We start from the raw sequence: 24,377 nt of genomic DNA, 5'->3' as shown, positions 1-24,377 counted from the left end.
TTTTTCTTCTTCATCTTGATGAGAGGGAAGAGGTTTGCACACTCAGCAAAATATGAAATCAAGCTTTCAGGAGAAGTAAAGTCTGCAACAGATGAATCGTCGGCATAATCGAGAACCTAAAAGCAGAATTGGTGAGAATTTTGCGCAATTGCAAGAAACGCTGTTCCTTGGTGATGTCATTTCCCACCAAGAGAGAAAAGACGTGTTATGTAAAGAAAGACCTTCTTAATCGGTAAGTAATGGATTTTATTGATGAATTATCTAGAGAGAGTAAGTTAGAATTCAAGAATCTGTCTACATTTGTTACAGATAATGAACTTTGGCGGTACATGTATAATGAGTGCTTACAGGCTAATATTAAGATAGAAAAATCTAAGTTTTCCTTTAAGAAACTGAGCAAACAAGTTAGAAATGTAATGAAGTTAGTTAATGTTTTTAACGCCATGATTTTTGATGTTCCTAAGACTGTTACATGTGTAATGAAGCAAGATCAGAGCAGTGTATGTGCTAATTGCCAGATTTTGACTGAGCAAATAGATGATATGCAAAGCGCAATTCAAACAAAAGACATTCAGTTATCTGACCTGCAGAATGATGTAAAAAGAATTTGTGTGAATACTAAGGCAGAGAAACAAAAATCTTTTGTACCAGAGATCCAGTCTATAGAAGGAGATCCTACCAATCAGGAAGAAATGTGTAAGAGAAAATTAAGGGATAAAGCTGCAAAACTTAATCTTAAAATCCTTGATCAGCTCATGAAAATTTTGAAGGATATGCCAGCCTATGATATGGACGCCGATGCTTTCTATAACATGGAGGTTTATGAAAATTTTTGTAATAATTTTTGTTTAAATCAGGAGCAAAGAAATTTTCTATTCTGTTTATGGCTCCCCAGTGTTATGGCATGTAGATTAATCAAAACGCCATATATTGAGGATGATGAGGAAATGTATAGCAATGCATCAGACCGACTACGTCAATTATTGAAATTTACTACTGGAGAGGAAACTCCTTCTTTGGAAATCTTAGACTCCTTAAGAGCTACGATTAATGATGATCCTTTTGAATTTAAAAATAGATTTTCTAAAGTATACAAAATGATATTTAATTTAGACAATGAGACTCCTTCTATGGTAAATGCTTTTGTTAAAAAATTCAAGTATCTTGATCCAGCATCTGTTATTATTGCTACTGGAAAAAATGATTTAGATCAAGCAGCCAAAGTTATTGATACAGTTAGGAGACAACTTAAATTAAACAATCAGAAAAAGGAAAGTTTAATTGTTCAAAATGGAGAACAGAGAGAGACCATGTGCTTAGCCACACCCAGTTATGATGATGAACACGTCACAGGCAGGACGAGAGTCTCAGAGCAGACAGGAAATACTATTTGTTTCTATTGTAAACGATTTGGTCATTTGAAAAGAGATTGTATTCATTATAAATTAGATTTACAAAGAAAAGCTTTGGAATTAGAAGACCAAAATATAATTTCTGAACAATCTACTCCTCCATGTTCCAACAATAGTCTGTCTGAGTTGCCTTATGCCTCAGAAGTTAAAAAGATCAGTTCACTGAGAGTTAACAACAGCTTAAACAATATGGTAAACAGTGCTGTTGTCATTAATAGGAGTGGTTTATTGCCATTGCCGAAATTAGGATCAGGATCAAATCGAGATTCTTCTTCTTTACTGTTGGAATATGTTGCTCCAAATTTATTGGATGAAAGTGGAAGGCCCAAATCAACATCAATTGATTCTTCCATGTACGGTAATGTTGGAAGTATTTGTACAGCAACTGCTGACATGTCTTCAGATCATAAATGGCCACATACAGGAACCAATCTTGAATTGGAACAATTGGTTATATCACATAAGGATCTTTGGAGTCAAAGCAAAAATGATGTAGGTTTGTTTACAAATTTTGAAGTCGACATTGAAGGTAGAGACCCTAAGCCTCAACCTCAATACAAATTGCCATTAGAATCAATTAATTCAATTTCTTCCATTGTAGATGAGTTTTTACAGCAAGGAATTTTAAAGAAAGTACAATCAGTGGTGAATAATTGTATTTGGCCTATCAAAGCTGATAATTCATATTCTTTATCAGTTGACTTCAGGACATTGAACAAATGCATCACAAATAACAAATCTATTGTTCCTGATTGTAACATAATGTCACATCTTGATGCCAAGGCCAAAATATTCTCAGTACTTGAAATCGCCAATAGCCATTTGTCAGTACCCTTAGCTAAGAGTTGTCAATATAAACTTGCCTTTAGCTTCAACAAAGAAACTTATACATTCACAAGATTAGCCCCAGGCTTAGATTTAAGTGATGGCATTGTTCATGAGTATTTGGGAAAAATATTATCTAAATTCTCTAGGCCAGAATGTATTGTCCAGCATGTAGACAAGCTTCTCTTGTCTACACAAAATATAACTGAACATATCACTCTTTTGTCTGAAATATTTACGTTGTTACAAACAGCAGGATTGAAATTGAATACAGAGAAAGTCCAGTTGATGAAAAGACAGGTGGAATTCCTTCATATGCAAATTAGTCATGGACAGAGACAGTTGTTGCAAGAAAAAGTTAGAACTATTTCTGCTTATCCAATTCCAACAAATCGCAAGGCTTTGCATCAGTTTTTGAGCGAAGTAAATCATTGTAAAGATTTTATACCCAATTTTGCAGAGAAGTCTAGATCATTATTTGATCGTTTGAGACAAAAAGATGGAGTATTTGATCAATGGGATCAAACTGAGAAAGAAGCTTTTGAACTATTGAAATGGGATTTGCAGAATGCTACTACATTAAATACTGTTGAGTTTTGTAGTAAAATTCCTTTTGTTTTAGAAACCAATGTTTCCAAGAATGCAATCTCAGCAACTTTGTCACAATTAAAAGAAGATAATAAAAAAATAATAGGTTTCTTCTCAAGAACTTTGACAAATATGGAGAAAAACTTTGATGCACATATGAAAAAATTGTTAAGTGTTTTCTTTGCAGTCAAAATAACTGAATACATTGTGAGATCAAGTCAGATCATATTACAGACACCTGATTCCTCACTGAAACTCCTAGGGGAAAATGGTTCAACAGACAATTATCGTGAAAATTATCCTATATGGTACAAAACACTGTCTTCCAAACACATTCAGATAGAAGTAACAAAAAGACATTTTCAGGAAAACATACCAACACATGTTTGTACAGCTGTAGGTGAGAAGTTTGTACCTCATGTTTTCAACATAGGAACTGAGAAAAGTTTGAAACCAGTATGTATTACTGCAGATCAGTCTTACACTACAAGAAGTAAGTCAACACAAAAAACAGCTACGCATATTTCCAATTTTATAGAGATAAGATCAAAGGCATGATCCTTTGTCATCTCTGGGTTGATACAAAACCTTTCTTTGGTTTTGAAACCAAGGTTTTGAATCATGACCAATAATGGAGATGTAGCGTCCTGTTATATTTATTTTTGTTTATTTCAGGTACTTATATAGCGTTGTCAATTTATGTAGTGCTTTTTACATATATATAGTACATTCACATAAGTCTCTAACCCTCAAGGGGTGTACAATTTAAGGTTCCTAACTCGCATTCATACATATACATACTAGGGCCAATTTAGATAGGAGCAATTCTCCTATCAACATGACTTTGGAGTGTGGAAGGAAACCGGAGTACCCGAAGGAAACCCACGCAAGCACAGGGAGAACATGTAAACTCCAGGCAGGTGATGCCATGGTTGGGATTTGCATCAGCAACCCTAGTACTGTTAGGCGAAAGTGCCTGCATTCTAAAAAAGAACACTACAAGTCAATAAGAAGTGTTATAATCAAAATATGTCTTCCATGTCATGACTAGAAATGTTTGTGATTGTGATATGTAATATTAACAGATAAATGTAAGAGGATTAATCAATGTAAAATTTTCAATGCCAAAATAATGATACTGCATTTCTGTTACAGGAAATGACCTAAGAGTAACTGTTAAAGGAAGAAAGTTCAAATATTTCTAAACCTTTCAGATGATAATACATTTTCCAAGAAGGAAATTTATTCTGGAAGAAGCTTTGCAACAAGAATTTCATTCATCATTGTTTTTGTTGTTCTTTTTATGTTCAATAAAGTTATTTTAACTTTACAGAGTGCTAGAAGAAGACAAGACATCTCAAGGCATCTCATAGAGGAAGAACTTATAAAACAATTGACTTTTGATTACTGATGAAATAATTCATTCATCAGATATATTGGTTTTTTTTGTGTGTACATTTTATTTTGACATATGTTTACCATATCAAGATGAGATCAGTTTTCACATGAACATTTGCAATCACACACTATGTATTTTCAGAAATGAAAGGGTTAAACTTTTGTCACAACAGAGTCACTCTTAGTTAGAACATCTGTTGTTAATTAAGCTAGAGATACGTTTTTCTAAGGTACATATAGAGAAACTTAGGCAAGCTTTACATTGTTATATGTATGTTTTTAAAAAAACAAATCATTTGATATACATGTATGGATTGAAGTTAGAGAACATATGTTATGCTTAAATGTTAATAAGGTATTTTGAAAAGATGTAGTGGATTATAGAACTGTGTGCTACACACATTTTGGAGGGAAAATATGAAACATCTATTTTTTAAGTGCCATATTTTAAAGTATTGTACTATAATGTTACAGTTATACATTTATTAAGGGGATGAATTATTTGGTAAAAGGAAAATAATAAGGGTAAAAATATTTTTATGTGATACATAACAAAAGGTTTATCAAAGAATTTGTTTTCCCATTATAGAATCAAATTAAAGATATGTGCAGATCAATTATCTTAAGATCCAAAAACGCTTAAATGGATACGAAAGTGACGAGAATGTGTATAAAGGGATTAAGATAAGGAAAATGATTAAGATTCGATAAAATCGATCATTTTGAGAGGGAAATGTTAGAAGCTTTCCTTAACCTAAATATCTAATATCTTCTTATTAACAGTACTAACATAAGTATGAATGAGTTGGATCTTAATAGAATAATTGAGTTATTATATTTATATTTGTTCTAGATTGGGAAAAGTGAGTAATTAGACTTCAGAGTCTGTGAACATATATCTTGGGTTTTTCCTTTACATTCAAGCCACATATGAGAGCAATTAGCTATACCTTCCCCCATCCTCCCCCATCTATGTAAGAGATAAAGTTACACTCAGACTTTGAGAGAAGTAGGCTGGAGGGTTTGTTATATATATACACATCTGTTGGTGTCAATTATCTTAGTGGGACTACAAGAGTATACCAACCCACTTTTAGGTTGGTGGGGGCTGGATTGCTTTTTTGGTAGCAGAACAGTTTTGAGTCTCTCGCACATTGCTGGAAGCCTTGAGAGACACACACACATACACACATATACATATATACAATCTTATTATCAAGAACTTAACTATACTTTTTGGACATTATTTAAACATTCTGTATGCCAATATTTTATTTCTAATTTTATGCAACGTTATTATTAAATCATCTTTTTGAGTTTTTACAAGAAGTGGAAGGACTTTCTATCTGAACATTTCTCATCAATACAAGTTAATAAAATATCGAGACAATACGATATTTTACAGTGTCAGTGTGAGGAATAGTGCCCCATCATTGGTGTCAGTGGGGGGAATAGTGCCCCATCATTGGTGTCAGTGGGGGGAATAGTGCCCCATCATTGGTGTCAGTGGGGGGAATAGAGCCCCATCATTGGTGTCAGTGGGGGGAATAGAGCCCCATCATTGGTGTCAGTGGGGGGAATAGTGCCCCATCATTGGTGTCAGTGGGGGGAATAGTGCCCCATCATTGGTGTCAGTGGGGGGAATAGTGCCCCATCATTGGTGTCAGTGGGGGGAATAGTGCCCCATCATTGGTGTCAGTGGGGGGAATAGTGCCCCATCATTGGTGTCAGTGGGGGGAATAGTGCCCCATCATTGGTGTCAGTGGGAGGAATAGTGCCCCATCATTGGTGTCAGTGGGAGGAATAGTGCCCCATCATTGATGTCAGTGGGGGGAATAGTGCCCCATCATTGATGTCAGTGGGGGGAATAGTGCCCCATCATTGGTGTCAGTGGGGGGAATAGTGCCCCATCATTGGTGTCAGTGGGGGGAATAGTGCCCCATCATTGGTGTCAGTGGGAGGAATAGTGCCCCATCATTGATGTCAGTGTGGTAGAGGGGGAAATAGTGCCCCATCATTGGGGTCAGGTGGGGAATAGTGCCCCATCGTTGGTGTCAGTGGGGGGGGGGGGAAATAGTGTCCCATCGTTGGTGTCGGTGGGGGGAGGAATAGTGCCCCATTCTTGGTGTCAGTGGGGGGGAGGAATAGTGCCCCATCGTTGGTGTCAGTGGAGGGGAGGAATAGTGCCCCATCGTTGGTGTCAGTGGGGGGAGGAATAGTGCCCCATCGTTGGTGTCAGTGGTGGGAGAAATAGTGCCCCATTGTTGGTATTAGTGACACAAATGATGGGGCACTATTCCTCCCACTGACACCAATGATACTTACCTTGCTGTCCCCTGCTCCAGCCTGGGCTCGCTCTCTCACTTACCTGTCAGCTGTCTTCCTTCTCTGGCCGCTCTCCTCTTCACTTACTACGGCAGCTCCCTCGATCTTCTTAGATCTCCGCGCGCTGCCGCTCGGCTCCTCCTCTCCAAGCTCCACCTCCTCGCCGGTGATTGGCCACCTGTGTGCCTCTCCTGAGCCACAGTTCCGGTGGCCAATCAGCGGCGAGGAGGCGGAGCTGTTGAGTGATCCCGGAGGTGTGGCCAGGTGACAGGGCAGCGTATCATCCCGCCCACACATCGCCGGAGACAGGAGCGGTGTCTCGGTTCCTAAGACCATCGGAAATATGTGTTTTCCGATGGTCTTAGGCGACCCCTGTGAAATGGTCGTTCGACCCCCAAAGGGGTCGCGACCCCCAGGTTGAGAACCGCTGTCCTAGAAGAACTAGCATTTAAATCCCAACCACTGCCATACCTGCTTGGAGTTTGCATGTTCTCCCTGTGCCTGCGTGATCTTTCCCCAGCCTGGACCGGCTGAGTGATGTCAGCTGACAGCGGGCTTCACCTGAAAACGGGTCACAGGAGTTCAGAATGAACTGCACTCCTCTGATCCACAGGAGAAGTACAGACAAAAGAGCTTTGCCTGAACTTCTCCTTCATAGAATATGCTCCTCCAACATGTCCTATTCCTGATCTGTGCTGGCTGTCCCATGTCCTGGTATGAAGACGTCTCCTCTTCTCTCTGTATTGCTTCCTTTGTGTGAGATCCCCGGAGATCCTGCCAGTCCCTCTGATTTGAGTACAGCAGGATGGTAAGCGAGCGTTATATGAAACTCTGAAATAGCAGCTAGAACACCAAAAAGGCAAACAACTTGAACCTTCAAAACACTAAGAAATAGAAATAGGTGCAGCCCTAAATATGCATGAAAAACAAAACCATAACGATATCATATGGTATAATAAAAAGGTATAAAATACATAGAAATATAAAGTGCAAAGTCAATGAATCACCCTAAGGTGAAAGGTGAAAGGAATGTCCCAGGGTAATGGAATACAAAGCCACGTGGGGATCTGGTAGATCCTAATGAGTGTGTGGGGAGTAAATCCAGTGAAGCAAACGATGAGTGTGGAATAAATAAAATGCGCACTCACCAGAAGTGCGTAAAAAAAACCGCATATGAGATTAGCCTGTCTCATCAGGTGTGATAATGGTCAACTGCTCCCAGGATCTTACACCATCGGGTCTCGTCTAGAGTGGAGTACTCCGAGGACCTAACTGTGTATCACCGTCTGGGGTCCCAGGCTCTGTGGATGAAGGCTCTCAATGAAGAGAGCCCAATAAGGGACACCACATGGCGTGATACCGTAGATAACTGATTTATTGTTTACAAAGTATAGAAAATACAAGTAAATAAATAGAAACTGACCATATAGAATTCAAAATGGCCACCAGCGGTGGTCAGACGTTCAGAAACTATAGCCCATCTGACGCGTTTCGTGCGATGCACATTATCATAGGGTGCTGGGCTTACAGTCAGGGACGTCTATTAGCTCCTATTTATATTTGATCCCCAGTGATCCTGCCAGTCCCTCTGATTTCCTATTAAAACTGACCACATTAGTCATGAGAGCTCAGCGTGGTCAGTTCTCTAACTGCTGGGAGCTCAGTCTGCTCTCCTCCAATCATCAGACTTGTCCTGACATCCCCCCTCCCTGCACAGCCATTCACTAGGAAGATCAGTGAACTGAAGACAAGTGATCACATGAACAGTAGTAAGCAAGATGTCACTTCCTGATATCATTGCTTACTACCAGTGAAATCTGTGAATGATCACCGAGGTCACATGGTACAGGGCTATTCTCAACAGACTTGTACCATGTGACAAGCTGTGACCAATCACAGCTCTCACAGTATTTCTCAATGGCTGCAGGAATGCAGATAGAGAGAAGGAGAAATTATTGCTTTTACAGCCTTTATGGGTGTAAAAAAAACATAAATAATAATATAAAAAAATAAAAATGTAAAACTTTTTTTGGAAAAATTATAATTTTTGGTTATAAACTAATTTGTTTTTTTTTTTACTAAAAAGATATCTGAATACATTTTGGCCAAGATTTATGAAGAAAGATTATTTATTTGCAAAATTTTATAAGAAAAACATTTTATTTTCAACATTTTTGGACATTTTAATTTATATAGCAAAAAAAATAAAAATTCCAGCGGTGAATAAATATCACCAAAATAAAGTTTTATCTGTCTCAGAGTGCGGGAGTGTGACCTCAGAGTGCGGGAGTGTGACCTCAGAGTGCCGGAGTGTGACCTCAGAGTGCGGGAGTGTGACCTCAGAGTGCGGGAGTGTGACCTCAGAGTGCGGGAGCGTGACCTCAGGGTGCCGGAGCGTGACCTCAGAGTGCGGGAGCGTGACCTCAGGGTGCGGGAGCGTGACCTCAGGGTGCGGGAGCGTGACCTCAGGGTGCGGGAGTGTGACCTCAGAGTGCGGGAGTGTGACCTCAGAGTGCAGGAGTGTGACCTCAGAGTGCCGGAGCGTGACCTCAGGGTGCCGGAGCGTGACCTCAGGGTGCGGGAGTGTGACCTCAGAGTGCGGGAGTGTGACCTCAGGGTGCCGGAGTGTGACCTCAGGGTGCGGGAGTGTGACCTCAGAGTGCGGGAGTATGACCTCAGTGATTAGTATGGGGGCGTGTCTGATGAAGGAAACCAAGGGCTCTATTTATAGAACATTCATTGGACCAATGAGACAATCATTCCTCCAGCTGTGACAACATCCTGCCCTATGTTAAGTAACACAGTGATTTCCTATGATCGCCGGCTCCATCTAGTGGCCACAATGAGGTGATTTTTCTGAAATATCTCCATCAGTAAAACTAGCCCAATATGATATTATGGCCACTAGATGGAGCCAATGATCATAAGAAATAAAATACGGCCAAAACTCCTCCCAGCTGGAGAATGCCGGTCACATCCGTTCAACATTGTTCTCCATAGACCTCCAAGTGTTTGTGAAATCTCCCACCACAAAATGTACTCAGCCAATCACAGGGCAGGACTCCATTTTTATTCTTCTCCTGCTATCAATGGCCAACCCGGTCCCACACTTCATCCATGTCTTTGGGGGCCTCTGATCTCCTTATGAACTGTTTCTTCCATGATGAAGATCAGCCATGGAGTATATCTGAGGTGTATATCAGGGTGTGCTTCTTCCCCACATGAGAGCTGGGATGTCCAGCAACATTCATCTAGAAGACATTTCCCGCACTCAAGGCACTAATACACCTCCATGGTTGTGTGGGACCCCTGATGTACAGGAAGACAGGACTTCAGTGAGGAACATTTCCCTCACTCAGGACAGGAAAGTGGCTTCTCCCCCATGTGAGACCTCTGATGTTTGTAAAGATTGGACTTTTCTGAAAAACATTTCCCACACTCAGGACGGGAATAAAGCTTTTCCCTTTTGTGAGACCTTTGATGCTTGACAAGATCTGCTTGATTTACAAAACATTTCCCGCACTCAGAACAGAAAAGTGACTTTTTCCCTGTGTGCAATCTCTGATGTGTGTAAAGATAGGACTTCTGTGAAAAACATTTCCCGCACTCAGGACAGGAATACGGCTTCTCCCCCGTGTGCAGTCTCTGATGTGTGTGAAGACTGGACTTCTGTGAAAAACAATTCCCGCACTCAAGACAGGAATACGGCTTCTCCCCCATGTGAGATCTCTGATGGCTGTAAAGACTTGACTTCTCTGAAAAACATTTCCCGCACTCAGGACAAGAATACGGCTTCTCCCCTGTGTGAGATCTCTGATGTTTGTGAAGATGAGACATCTGTGAAAAACATTTCCCACACTCAGGACAAGAATACGGCTTCTCTCCCGTGTGAGATCTCTGATGTTTGTGCACACTGGACTTCTGTGAAAAACATTTCCCGCACACAGAACAAGAATATGGTTTTTCCCCCGTGTGAGATCTCTGATGCTTGTGCAGACTGGACTTCTCTGAAAAACATTTCCCGCACTCAGAACAGGAATACGGCTTCTCTCCTGTGTGAAATTTCTGGTGTCTGTAAAGATAGGACTTCAATGAAAAACATTTCCCGCACTCAGAACAAGAATATGGCTTTTCCCCCATGTGAGATGTCTGATGCCTCGAAAGATGGGACTTCAGTGAAAAACATTTCCCGCACTCAGGACAGGAAAATGGCTTCTCCCCCGTGTGAGACATCTGATGTTTGTGCAGACTGGACTTCTGTGAAAAACATTTCCCACACTCAGGACAAGAATACGGCTTCTCCCCTGTGTGAGATCTCTGATGTTTGTGCAGACTGGATTTTTGTGAAAAACATTTCCCACACTCAGGACAAGAATACGGCTTCTCCCCTGTGTGACATGTCTGATGCCTGGAAAGATGGGACTTCACTGAAAAACATTTCCCGCACTCAGGACAGGAAAATGGCTTCTCCCCCTTGAGAGATTTCTGATGTTTGTGCAGACTGGACTTCTCTGGAAAAAATTTTCCACACTCAGGATAAGAATATGGCTTCTCCCCCGTGTGAGATCTCTGATGTCTGTAAAGACTGGACTTCACTGAAAAACATTTCCCGCACTCAGGACAGGAATATGGCTTCTCTCCTGTGTGAGATCTTATATGCATATTAAGACGGTATTTATGATGGAAACATTTCCCGCACTCAAGACAGGAGAACTTTTTCCCTGTTGGAAGGCCGGCCCGGTCCCACACAGTCTGAGGTTCCTCAGGATACGAGGAATCCGATGGTCCATCTACACTGGGTGGTGCCGGATGGACATTGGAGGGAGCCGGGTTTTCTCCTGGACTATACTGTGTGATGTCCTCATCTTCTACTTTCCAGTCTGGAGACAAAGTGAGACAATCCTCGGAGGTTTTCCTCATCTCCCGGCCATGGACTAAAATACAAAGAGGATTACTAGACAGGAGCTGATTGGTTCAAATCCCCCCAAATATCAGGACAGGACAAATTTCCCCAAATGTCAGGATGGTACAAATCCCCCTGTAAGGAAAAATGTCTTATTAACTGGCATCCATTGTGTTTAATGCCTCCATTGTAGATGTGTGAACAAGTTAGTTTGGTGTTTATATGTCACTTATAATGACTGTTTGTTTCATGAATTCAGTTCCCATTCTGTAGATGGAACTGACTTATATGGTTGGCTTCAGTCATTTGTGGTCGTTATCTTTCTTGATAAGAGTCCAATATATCATTGGTCATTACAATACATCGTTGGTCATTACAATATTTCGTTGGTCATTACAATATTTCGTTGGTCATTCTGCATTTGTAAAACCTACTCGCACACATTAAACGTTCAAAGATTTAGTTTGCACACTTCGGTGTCCGGAGCTTTATTTCTCCTGAGATCAGAGGGCAGAAATTACCGAAGACATTTAAAGGGCTACAGACATAGGTTGAATCCTTGCAATCTGGTGTCAGAAGTCGGGATTAAAGGCGAGGCTGGTCAGGTAAGCTGAGCTATTTTGTCTTAGTTTTGCCGGATCAAATCCCCTTTAACCTCCTTGGCGGTATTCCCGAGTGTAGCTCGGGGTAAAATTTCTATACCAAAAGCGGTAACCCGGAGCTACACTCGGTGCTTTGTCCGGCGCCCTGCCTGCATTTTGACTGTTCTTTCTGCCTGGAAACTTAGAAAAGTCCATGGCGGCCAAAAAGCGTCCCTTTACGTCAAAAGTGGTTTTAGAACAGCGATAGTAAATCAGAACCACTTGCAGAATTGAGTGATAATGATTTGTGGGGGAAATTCCTCATCAGACACTGAAAACGATTTTGCGACTTTGCTCAGCGATGTGTGAATTTGCCTCTGTATTTCAAATGTCAGTGTTTTTGGTTTGATTATATTATTGAATTAAATTTATTATTATATTATTATTTTTTATGATTATTTATTAAATTATAATTTATGATTTCGTGTTTCAAGTTTTATCATATCCGGGATGTTTAATAGACTCTTTTTCGGATAGATTTCAGCGAGTTATTCCTAAAAATTACAGCCTACAATAAAAAAACTACATATTTCCATGCAAAATAATGTACCGCTTTCAGCACAAAAAATTAGAAAGAATCATACCGCCGAGGAGGTTAAAGACCCCAGGACAGCAGCCAAAGTTTCCATGTGAGATTGTTGGATCTCACGGAGAGTCCTTGAGGTGGGACCTCAAAGGAAATTCAGAGGTTTTGGAAGCCTCTGGGGGAAATTGCCTCGGCAGATGTATTGTGAATTCACAGGAGTCTTCGGTTATTTCTGCCATTTTAGAAGTAGAAGTGCCTATTTGCTGTGTGTTATGGAACTGCTATGTAGTATTTGTGTTTCTTCAGAACAGGTTTATTACAAGGATTTGTACTTTTAGGTGTTAAACTCCTGAACTGTGGAGAAGGCTTTGCTGACATGACAACCTCTCCGCTTCAGGGAATAAGTACTGATATTGTAATCATTTATTGCTTTGCCTAACAGCTGTTTCCTCTTCCAGTATGGGAAAGATCCAAAGTAAGGGATCTCTGCCAAAAATTCCAAGGCTATCGCATAAAGTGTTAAGTGATATTGCTGAGAAAAAGAAAGACAAGAGAATCCGGAATGGTCTAGGCTAACTTGTAAAGAATATGTGATCAGAGTATCACCATGGGATGATCACTATGTGGTTCCTTTCACAGACAATACTGCAGAATGGTCCCTGGATATGAAAAGCAGTGGTCCCTTTCCTAGAGATGGGTCTAATGATAAGATTCATATGGACATGATAAGGGGACTGTGTTTAGGAGATAAGACATCTTTGAACTTGCCCAAGGTGTGACTTTAAATACAGGAAATCTGCGGGTATTCACTGGCTCAGATATGTGTCTGGTTACGCTCCGGAGCCCAGGAATTTTAATCTCCACTCTTTAACCCCCAGCATCTGCCCCGCCAACTTCTACACAAGTATATCCAGCATTACCAAAGACAGAGGATGAAGATTTCCTCAAATCTTTGAGAACAGATAGACCACTACAGCCTCCCATAGAACAAGCAGTGGAGATACAGAGTCCGGATAGTACAGTACGGGAGGAGGAGGAGGGAGGGGCTGTAGGAGGAAGAGAGGAAGGAGACATATCAGATCGCAGTGCCGAGTGACAAATTACCAGAACTACACACCGATCAGATGGCAGTCCCAAGGAAAAGAGGAAGGAGACAGATCAGATGGCAGTCCCAAGGAAGGAGACAGATCAGAGGGCAGTCCCGAGGAAGAGAGGAAGGAGACAGATCAGATGGCAGTTCCGAGGAAGAGAGGAAGGAGACAGATCAGATGGCAGTCCTGAGGAAGGGAGGAAGGAGACAGATCAGATCGCAGTCCCGAGGAAGGAGACAGATCAGATGGCAGTCCCGAGGAAGAGAGTAAGGAGACAGATCAGATGACAGACCCGAGGAAGAGAGGAAGGAGACAGATCAGATGACAGACCTGAGGAAGAGAGGAAGGAGACAGATCAGATGGCGGTCCCGAGGAAGAGAGGAAGCAGACAGATCAGATAGCGGTCCCGAGGAAGAGAGGGAGACAGATCAGATGGCGGTCCCGAGGAAGAGAGGAAGGAGACAGATCAGATGGAGGTCCTGAGGAAGAGAGGGAGACAGATCAGATGGCGGTCCCGAGGATAGAGAAAGATCAGATGGAGGTCCCGAGGAAGAGAGGAAGGAGACAGATCAGATGACAGACCCGAGGAAGAGAGGAAGGAGACAGATCAGATCGCAATCCCGAGGAAGAGAGGGAAGGAGACAGATCAGATGGCAGTCCCGAGGAAGAGAGGAAGGAGACAGATCAGATGGCTGTCCAGAGGAAGAGAGGAAGGAGACAGATCAGATGGCGGTCCCGAGGAAGAGAGGGAGACAGATCAGATGGCAGTCCCGAGGAAGAGAGGAAGGAGACAGATCAGATGACAGACCCGAGGAAGAGAGGAAGGAGACAGATCAGATGGCATTCCCGAGGAAGAGAGGAAGGAGACAGATCAGATGGCAGTCCCGAGGAAGAGAGGAAGGAGACAGATCAGATGGCAGTCCCCAGGAAGAGAGGAAGGAGACAGATCAGATTGCAGTCCCGAGGAAGAGAGGAAGGAGACAGATCAGATGGCGGTCCCGAGGAAGAGAGGGAGACAGATCAGATGGCAGTCCCGAGGAAGAGAGGAAGGAGACAGATCAGATGGCGGTCCCGAGGAAGAAAGGAAGGAGACAGATCAGATGGCAGTCCCCAGGAAGAGAGGAAAGAGACAGATCAGAACGCAGTCCCGAGGAAGAGAGGAAGGAGACAGATCAGATGGCAGTCCCGAGGAAGAGAGGAAGGAGACAGATCAGATGGCGGTCCCGAGGAAGAGAGGAAGGAGAGAGATCAGATGGCAATCCCAAGGAAGAGAGGAAGGAGACAGATCAGATGGCGGTCCCGAGTAAGAGAGGGAGGAGACAGATCAGATGGCAGTCCCAAGGAAGAGAGGAAGGAGACAGATCAGATGGCAGTCCCAAGGAAGAGAGGAAGGAGACAGATCAGATGGCAGTCCCGAGGCAGAGAGGAAGGAGACAGATCAGATGGCAGTCCCGAGGAAGAGAGGAAGGAGACAGATCAGATGGCAGTCCCGAGGAAGGGAGGAAGGAGACAGATCAGATGGCGGTCCCGAGGAAGGGAGGAAGGAGACAGATCAGATGACAGTCCCGAGGAAGAGAGGAAGGAGACAGATCAGATCGCAGTCCCGAGGAAGAGAGGAAGGAGACAGATCAGATGGCTGTCCCGAGGAAGAGAGGAAGGAGACAGATCAGATGGCAGTCCCGAGGAAGAGGAAGGAGACAGATCAGATGGCTGTCCCGAGGAAGGGAGGAAGGAGACAGATCAGATGATAGTCCCGAGGAAGAGTGGAAGGAGACAGATCAGATCGCAGTCCCAAGGAAGAGAGGAAGGAGACAGATCAGATGGCAGTCCCGAGGAAGAGAGGAAGGAGACAGATCAGATGGCGGTCCCAAGGAAGAGAGGAAGGAGACAGATCAGATGGCAGTCCCGAGGAAGAGAGGAAGGAGACAGATCATATTGCAGTCCCGAGGAAGGAGACAGATCAGATGGAGGTCCCAAGGAAGAGAGGAAGGAGACAGATCAGATGGCAGTCCCGAGGAAGAGAGGAAGGAGACAGATCAGATGGCAGTCCCGAGGAAGGGAGGAAGGAGACAGATCAGATGGCGGTCCCGAGGAAGGGAGGAAGGAGACAGATCAGATGACAGTCCCGAGGAAGAGAGGAAGGAGACAGATCAGATCGCAGTCCCGAGGAAGGAGACAGATAGGATGGCAGTCCCGAGGAAGGAGACAGATCAGATGGAGGTCCCAAGGAAGAGAGGAAGGAGACAGATCAGATGGCAGTTCCAAGGAAGAGAGGAAGGAGACAGATCAGATGGCAGTCCCGAGGAAGAGAGGAAGGAGACAGATCAGATGGCAGTCCCGAGGAAGGGAGGAAGGAGACAGATCAGATGGCGGTCCCGAGGAAGGGAGGAAGGAGACAGATCAGATGACAGTCCCGAGGAAGAGAGGAAGGAGACAGATCAGATCGCAGTCCCGAGGAAGGAGACAGATAGGATGGCAGTTCCGAGGAAGAGAGGAAGGAGACAGATCAGATGGCTGTCCCAAGGAAGAGAAGAAGGAGACAGATCAGATGGCAGTCCCGAGGAAGAGGAAGGAGACAGATCAGATGGCTGTCCCAAGGAAGGGAGGAAGGAGACAGATCAGATGATAGTCCCGAGGAAGAGTGGAAGGAGACAGATCAGATGATAGTCCCGAGGAAGAGTGGAAGGAGACAGATCAGATCGCAGTCCCGAGGAAGAGAGGAAGGAGACAGATCAGATGGCGGTCCCGAGGAAGAGAGGAAGGAGACAGATCAGATGGCAGTCCCGAGGAAGGAGACAGATCAGATGGTGGTCCCAAGGAAGAGAGGAAGGAGACAGATCAGATGGCAGTCCCGAGGAAGAGAGGAAGGAGACAGATCAGATGGCAGTCCCGAGGAAGAGAGGAAGGAGACAGATCAGATGGCGGTCCTGAGGAAGAGAGGAAGGAGACAGATCAGATGGCAGTCCCGAGGAAGGAGACAGATCAGATGGCTGTCCTGAGGAAGAGAGGAAGGAGACAGATCAGATGGCAGTCCCGAGGAAGAGGAAGGAGACAGATCAGATGGCAGTCCCAAGTGGCAAATTACCAGAACTACAGAGTCCACTAACCATTACACTTACATCTACAAAGAGGACTGCAGCCCCAATGACAGGACTTTGAGAAGCAATGTAAAAGGAAAAAGTGAAAGAGGGAGAAAATGTAGCTTTCCCATATACTGTGATGGGAAATGATATCGTAATTAAACCCATGGATATGACCAAAACAAATGACATAATAAAGAATAGTCCAGACCCCAGAAAGAATCCAAGTGCCTGCATAAATTATTTAAAGAGAGCCAACCTTGCAGACAGTGTTCACAACAGGACATGAAATTAATAATTGATGGAATTTTACGATATGACATGGACTCAGGGTTTGACTGGACAAAGGTGTCTATCATACATGTTTTGGTTCATCCTGGAACCCCGGCAGCCACTCATACATGGCTGAAAGAAGACACTCAGAAAAAAGTATGGGAAGAGGTGACAGCCGAGATGGAGAGAATATTGAAAAGCAGGAAATCGTTCGCAACTTCTGTTGCTTGTAAGCAAGGGACAAAAGAGACGGTGACAGAGCATGTGAAAAGATTGAGGAAAGTTTGGAAGGAAAAAGCTGGGATGGATATGGCTAGTGCAGAAATGGGCATTATATATATATATCCAAACCTTGATGGCAGGATTCACACCTGAAATTACACTGTTAATAAGACAGCTTATTTCAGACTGGATAGAGATGGATGCAGGTACGTTTGAAAAGCAAGTGATGGAGAAAAACGCTGCTGGATGTTTTGAAGTTCCCAAATCTACCAACAAAGCACATTTTCAGGGATTACAACTAGAGATGAGCGAAGAAATGAAAAATTCGATTCGGCTGATTCGGCGAATTCCAGTGTGAAATTCGATTCGATGCGAATTTCTCCGCTACGAAGATGACTTATTTAAAGGGTTTCTAGGCTTCAGAGAGCCTTTAAATTAGTGCAGAACACTGTACCTTTAATTTAAATGCCCTTGGAGATGAGGAAGGAGAAGGAGAAGGAGAAGGATGAGAAGAAGGAGAAGGAGAAGGATGAGAAGAAGGAGAAGGAGAAGGATGAGAAGAAGGAGAAGGATGAGAAGAAGGAGAAGGATGAGAAGAAGGAGAAGGAGAAGGAGAAGGATGAGAAGAAGGAGAAGGAGAAGGATGAGAAGAAGGAGAAGGAGAAGGATGAGAAGAAGGAGAAGGATGAGAAGGAGAAGGATGAGAAGAAGAAGGATGAGAAGAAGGAGAAGGATGAGAAGAAGGAGAAGGAGAAGGATGAGAAGAAGGAGAAGGAGAAGGATGAGAAGAAAGAGAAGGATGAGAAGAAGAAGGATGAGAAGAAGGAGAAGGATGAGAAGAAGGAGAAGGATGAGAAGAAGGAAAAGGATGAGAAGAAGAAGGATGAGAAGAAGGAGAAGGATGAGAAGAAGGAGAATGATGAGAAGAAGGAGAAGGATGATAAGAAGGAGAAGGAAGAGAAGAAGGAGAAGGAGAAGGATGAGAAGAAGGAGAAGGATGAGAAGAAGGAGAAGGATGAGAAGAAGGAGAAGGAGAAGGATGAGAAGAAGGAGAAGGAGAAGGATGAGAAGAAGGAGAAGGATGAGAAGAAGAAGGATGAGAAGAAGGATGAGAAGAAGGAGGAGAAGGATGAGAAGAAGAAGGATGAGAAGAAGGAGAAGGATGAGAAGAAGGAGAATGATGAGAAGAAGGAGAAGGATGAGAAGAAGGAGAAGGATGAGAAGAAGGAGAAGGATGAGAAGAAGGAGAAGGATGAGAAGAAGGAGAAGGAGAAGGATGAGAAGAAAAAGGATGAGAAGAAGGAGAAGGATGAGAAGAAGGAGAAGGATGAGAAGGAGAAGGAGAAGGATGAGAAGAAGGAGAAGGAGAAGCAGAAGAAGAAGGATGAGAAGAAGGAGAAGGAGAAGGATGAGAAGAAGGATGAGAAGAAGGAGAAGGATGAGAAGAAGGACAGTTCTGTGACAGTTTCTGTCTATTTCTGACAGTTCTGGGACATTCACTCCATACAGCGGTTTCAACCGCTGTATGGAGGGAATGTCATAGAACTGTCAGAAATAGACTATTAATGACAGTTCTGGGACTGTCCTTCCATGCAGCGGTTGAAACATTGTATGTATTTGTTTCCATAAATGGATCCATTTATGGAAACAAATACATACAATGTTTCAACCGCTGCATGGAAGGACAGTCCCAGAACTGTCATTAATAGTCTATTTCTGACAGTTCCATGACATTCCCTCCATACAGCGGTTAAAACAGCTGTATGGAGTGAATGTCCCAGAACTGTCATAAATAGTCTATTTCTGACAGATCTGGGACATTCACTCCATACAGCTGTTTTAACCGCTGTATGGAGGGAATGTCATGGAACTGTCAGAAATAGACTATTAATGACAGTTGTGGGACTGTCCTTCCATACAGCGGTTGAAACATTGTATGTATTTGTTTCCATAAATGGATCCATTTATGGAAACAAATACATACAATGTTTCAACCGCTGCATTGAAGGACAGTCCCAGAACTGTCATTAATAGTCTATTTCTGTGTCTATTTTCCATGACATTCCCTCCATACAACGGTTAAAACAGCTGTATGGAGTGAATGTCCCAGAACTGTCATAAATAGTCTATTTCTGATAGATCTGGGACATTCACTCCATACAGCTGTTTTAACCGCTGTATGGAGGGAATGTCATGGAACTGTCAGAAATAGACTATTAATGACAGTTGTGGGACTGTCCTTCCATGCAGCGGTTGAAACATTGTATGTATTTGTTTCCATAAATGGATCCATTTATGGAAACAAATACATACAATGTTTCAACCGCTGCATTGAAGGACAGTCCCAGAACTGTCATTAATAGTCTATTTCTGACAGTTCCATGACATTCCCTCCATACAGCGGTTAAAACAGCTGTATGCAGTGAATGTCCCAGAACTGTCATAAATAGTCTATTTCTGACAGATCTGGGACATTCACTCCATACAGCTGTTTTAACCGCTGTATGGAGGGAATGTCATGGAACTGTCAGAAATAGACTATTAATGACAGTTGTGGGACTGTCCTTCCATGCAGCGGTTGAAACATTGTATGTATTTGTTTCCATAAATGGATCCATTTATGGAAACAAATACATACAATGTTTCAACCGCTGCATTGAAGGACAGTCCCAGAACTGTCATTAATAGTCTATTTCTGTGTCTATTTTCCATGACATTCCCTCCATACAACGGTTAAAACAGCTGTATGGAGTGAATGTCCCAGAACTGTCATAAATAGTCTATTTCTGATAGATCTGGGACATTCACTCCATACAGCTGTTTTAACCGCTGTATGGAGGGAATGTCATGGAACTGTCAGAAATAGACTATTAATGACAGTTGTGGGACTGTCCTTCCATGCAGCGGTTGAAACATTGTATGTATTTGTTTCCATAAATGGATCCATTTATGGAAACAAATACATACAATGTTTCAACCGCTGCATTGAAGGACAGTCCCAGAACTGTCATTAATAGTCTATTTCTGACAGTTCCATGACATTCCCTCCATACAGCGGTTAAAACAGCTGTATGCAGTGAATGTCCCAGAACTGTCATAAATAGTCTATTTCTGACAGATCTGGGACATTCACTCCATACAGCTGTTTTAACCGCTGTATGGAGGGAATGTCATGGAACTGTCAGAAATAGACTATTAATGACAGTTGTGGGACTGTCCTTCCATGCAGCGGTTGAAACATTGTATGTATTTGTTTCCATAAATGGATCCATTTATGGAAACAAATACATACAATGTTTCAACCGCTGCATGGAAGGACAGTCCCACAACTGTCATTAATAGTCTATTTCTGACAGTTCCATGACATTCCCTCCATACAGCGGTTAAAACAGCTGTATGGAGTGAATGTCCCAGATCTGTCAGAAATAGACTATTTATGACAGTTCTGGGACATTCACTCCATACAGCTGTTTTAACCGCTGTATGGAGGGAATGTCATGGAACTGTCAGAAATAGACTATTAATGACAGTTGTGGGACTGTCCTTCCATGCAGCGGTTGAAACATTGTATGTATTTGTTTCCATAAATGGATCCATTTATGGAAACAAATACATACAATGTTTCAACCGCTGCATTGAAGGACAGTCCCAGAACTGTCATTAATAGTCTATTTCTGTGTCTATTTTCCATGACATTCCCTCCATACAACGGTTAAAACAGCTGTATGGAGTGAATGTCCCAGAACTGTCATAAATAGTCTATTTCTGATAGATCTGGGACATTCACTCCATACAGCTGTTTTAACCGCTGTATGGAGGGAATGTCATGGAACTGTCAGAAATAGACTATTAATGACAGTTGTGGGACTGTCCTTCCATGCAGCGGTTGAAACATTGTATGTATTTGTTTCCATAAATGGATCCATTTATGGAAACAAATACATACAATGTTTCAACCGCTGCATTGAAGGACAGTCCCAGAACTGTCATTAATAGTCTATTTCTGACAGTTCCATGACATTCCCTCCATACAGCGGTTAAAACAGCTGTATGCAGTGAATGTCCCAGAACTGTCATAAATAGTCTATTTCTGACAGATCTGGGACATTCACTCCATACAGCTGTTTTAACCGCTGTATGGAGGGAATGTCATGGAACTGTCAGAAATAGACTATTAATGACAGTTGTGGGACTGTCCTTCCATGCAGCGGTTGAAACATTGTATGTATTTGTTTCCATAAATGGATCCATTTATGGAAACAAATACATACAATGTTTCAACCGCTGCATGGAAGGACAGTCCCACAACTGTCATTAATAGTCTATTTCTGACAGTTCCATGACATTCCCTCCATACAGCGGTTAAAACAGCTGTATGGAGTGAATGTCCCAGATCTGTCAGAAATAGACTATTTATGACAGTTCTGGGACATTCACTCCATACAGCTGTTTTAACCGCTGTATGGAGGGAATGTCATGGAACTGTCAGAAATAGACTATTAATGACAGTTGTGGGACTGTCCTTCCATGCAGCGGTTGAAACATTGTATGTATTTGTTTCCATAAATGGATCCATTTATGGAAACAAATACATACAATGTTTCAACCGCTGCATTGAAGGACAGTCCCAGAACTGTCATTAATAGTCTATTTCTGACAGTTCCATGACATTCCCTCCATACAGCGGTTAAAACAGCTGTATGGAGTGAATGTCCCAGAACTGTCATAAATAGTCTATTTCTGACAGATCTGGGACATTCACTCCATACAGCTGTTTTAACCGCTGTATGGAGGGAATGTCATGGAACTGTCAGAAATAGACTATTAATGACAGTTGTGGGACTGTCCTTCCATACAGCGGTTGAAACATTGTATGTATTTGTTTCCATAAATGGATCCATTTATGGAAACAAATACATACAATGTTTCAACCGCTGCATGGAAGGACAGTCCCACAACTGTCATTAATAGTCTATTTCTGACAGTTCCATGACATTCCCTCCATACAGCGGTTAAAACAGCTGTATGGAGTGAATGTCCCAGATCTGTCAGAAATAGACTATTTATGACAGTTCTGGGACATTCACTCCATACAGCTGTTTTAACCGCTGTATGGAGGGAATGTCATGGAACTGTCAGAAATAGACTATTAATGACAGTTGTGGGACTGTCCTTCCATGCAGCGGTTGAAACATTGTATGTATTTGTTTCCATAAATGGATCCATTTATGGAAACAAATACATACAATGTTTCAACCGCTGCATTGAAGGACAGTCCCAGAACTGTCATTAATAGTCTATTTCTGACAGTTCCATGACATTCCCTCCATACAGCGGTTAAAACAGCTGTATGGAGTGAATGTCCCAGAACTGTCATAAATAGTCTATTTCTGACAGATCTGGGACATTCACTCCATACAGCTGTTTTAACCGCTGTATGGAGGGAATGTCATGGAACTGTCAGAAATAGACTATTAATGACAGTTGTGGGACTGTCCTTCCATACAGCGGTTGAAACATTGTATGTATTTGTTTCCATAAATGGATCCATTTATGGAAACAAATACATACAATGTTTCAACCGCTGCATGGAAGGACAGTCCCACAACTGTCATTAATAGTCTATTTCTGACAGTTCCATGACATTCCCTCCATACAGCGGTTAAAACAGCTGTATGCAGTGAATGTCCCAGAACTGTCATAAATAGTCTATTTCTGACAGTTCTGAGACATTCACTCCATACAGCGGTTTCCGGCAAAAAGTGTATGTGCAGAGTTCCTCTATTCTGCAGATACACTTAGAGGAGCTCTGCAGATACACTTAGAGGAGCTCTGCACATACACTTTTTTCCGGTTTGGAATTATTCTTATTTTCATCCTACTTCTTCTTCTTCTTCTTCATCCTCATCCTCATCCTCTTCTTCTTCTGAGGATGAGGATGAGGATGAAGAAGAAGAAGAAGAAGAAGAAGAAGAAGAAGTAGGATGAAAATAAGATTAATTCCAAGCCGGCAAAAAGTGTATGTGCAGAGCTCCTCTAAGTGTATCTGCAGAGCTCCTCTAAGTGTATCTGCAGAATAGAGGAACTCTGCACATACACTTTTTGCCGGCTTGGAATTATTCTTCTTTTCATCCTACTTCTTCTTCTTCTTCTTCTTCATCCTCATCCTCAGAAGATGAGGATGAGGAAGAAGAAGAAGACGAAGAAGAAGAAGAAGAAGAAGTATAATGAAAAGAAGAATAATTCCATGCCGGCAAAAAGTGTATGTGCAGAGTTCCTCTATTTCTGACAGTTCTCTCACAGCTTCTTCACATGTACAGCGGTTGAAATATCTGTATCCTAAATGGAAACTAATAGATACAAATTGTATCTATTAGTTTCCATTTAGGATACAGATGTTTCAACCGCTGTACATGTGAAGAAGCTGTGAGAGAACTGTCAGAAATAGAGGAACTCTGCACATACACTTTTTGCCGGCTTGGAATTATTCTTCTTTTCATCCTACTTCTTCTTCTTCTTCTTCTTCTTCTTCTTCTTCTTCTTCTTCATCCTCATCCTCATCCTCTTCTTCTGAGGATGAAGAAGAAGTAGGATGAAAAGAAGAATAATTCCAAGCCGGCAAAAAGTGTATGTGCAGAGTTCCTCTATTTCTGACAGTTCTCTCACAACTTCTTCACATGTACAGTGGTTGAAACATCTGTATCCTAAATGTAAACTAATAGATACAATGTTTCAACCGCTAAACATGTGTTCCTTCTGTCAGAGAACTGTCAGAAATAGCGGAGCTCACTGCAGGGACACTTTTGCCGGCTGATCGGGAAATGTTCGATTCGCGCACCCGAAGTAGGCAAAATTTCGGTTTCGACACGAATCGAATATTTCCTGAAATTCGACTCGAATTCCGGTTCGCCTAGTTCGATTCGCTCATCTCTAATTACAACATAGTTACAATCCCAGAGAAAGAAGTAGAAATGGAAACAGGGAGAGAAAAGGATATAAAGGTAGAGGAGGTGGGAGACCCAAAGATGACAGGTGTTTTATATGTGGACAGGAAGGTCATTGGAAGAAGGATTGCCCACAACTTAGAGGGAAC

At 42.4% G+C, this 24,377-nt stretch overlaps 1 protein-coding gene across 1 annotated transcript in view; it reads right to left on the bottom strand.

The window, feature by feature from the left end:
* Positions 1 to 24,377, bottom strand: part of LOC149451659 (uncharacterized) — a 285,430-nt gene that overhangs the window by 126,734 nt on the left and 134,319 nt on the right. Inside the window, exon 9 of the mRNA XM_089690355.1 lies at positions 10,079 to 11,269. Within this exon, the coding sequence (XP_089546481.1) occupies positions 10,079 to 11,269 (1,191 nt within the window). The remainder of the gene's footprint in view (positions 1 to 10,078; positions 11,270 to 24,377) is intronic.

The sequence above is a fragment of the Staurois parvus genome, unplaced genomic scaffold (genome assembly GCF_062004578.1).
Source record: "Staurois parvus isolate SC_StPar_1 unplaced genomic scaffold, SC_StPar_1.0 ptg000526l, whole genome shotgun sequence".
Classification (NCBI taxonomy): Eukaryota; Metazoa; Chordata; class Amphibia; order Anura; family Ranidae; genus Staurois; species Staurois parvus.
This window is presented reverse-complemented; position numbering and strand designations above follow the sequence as displayed.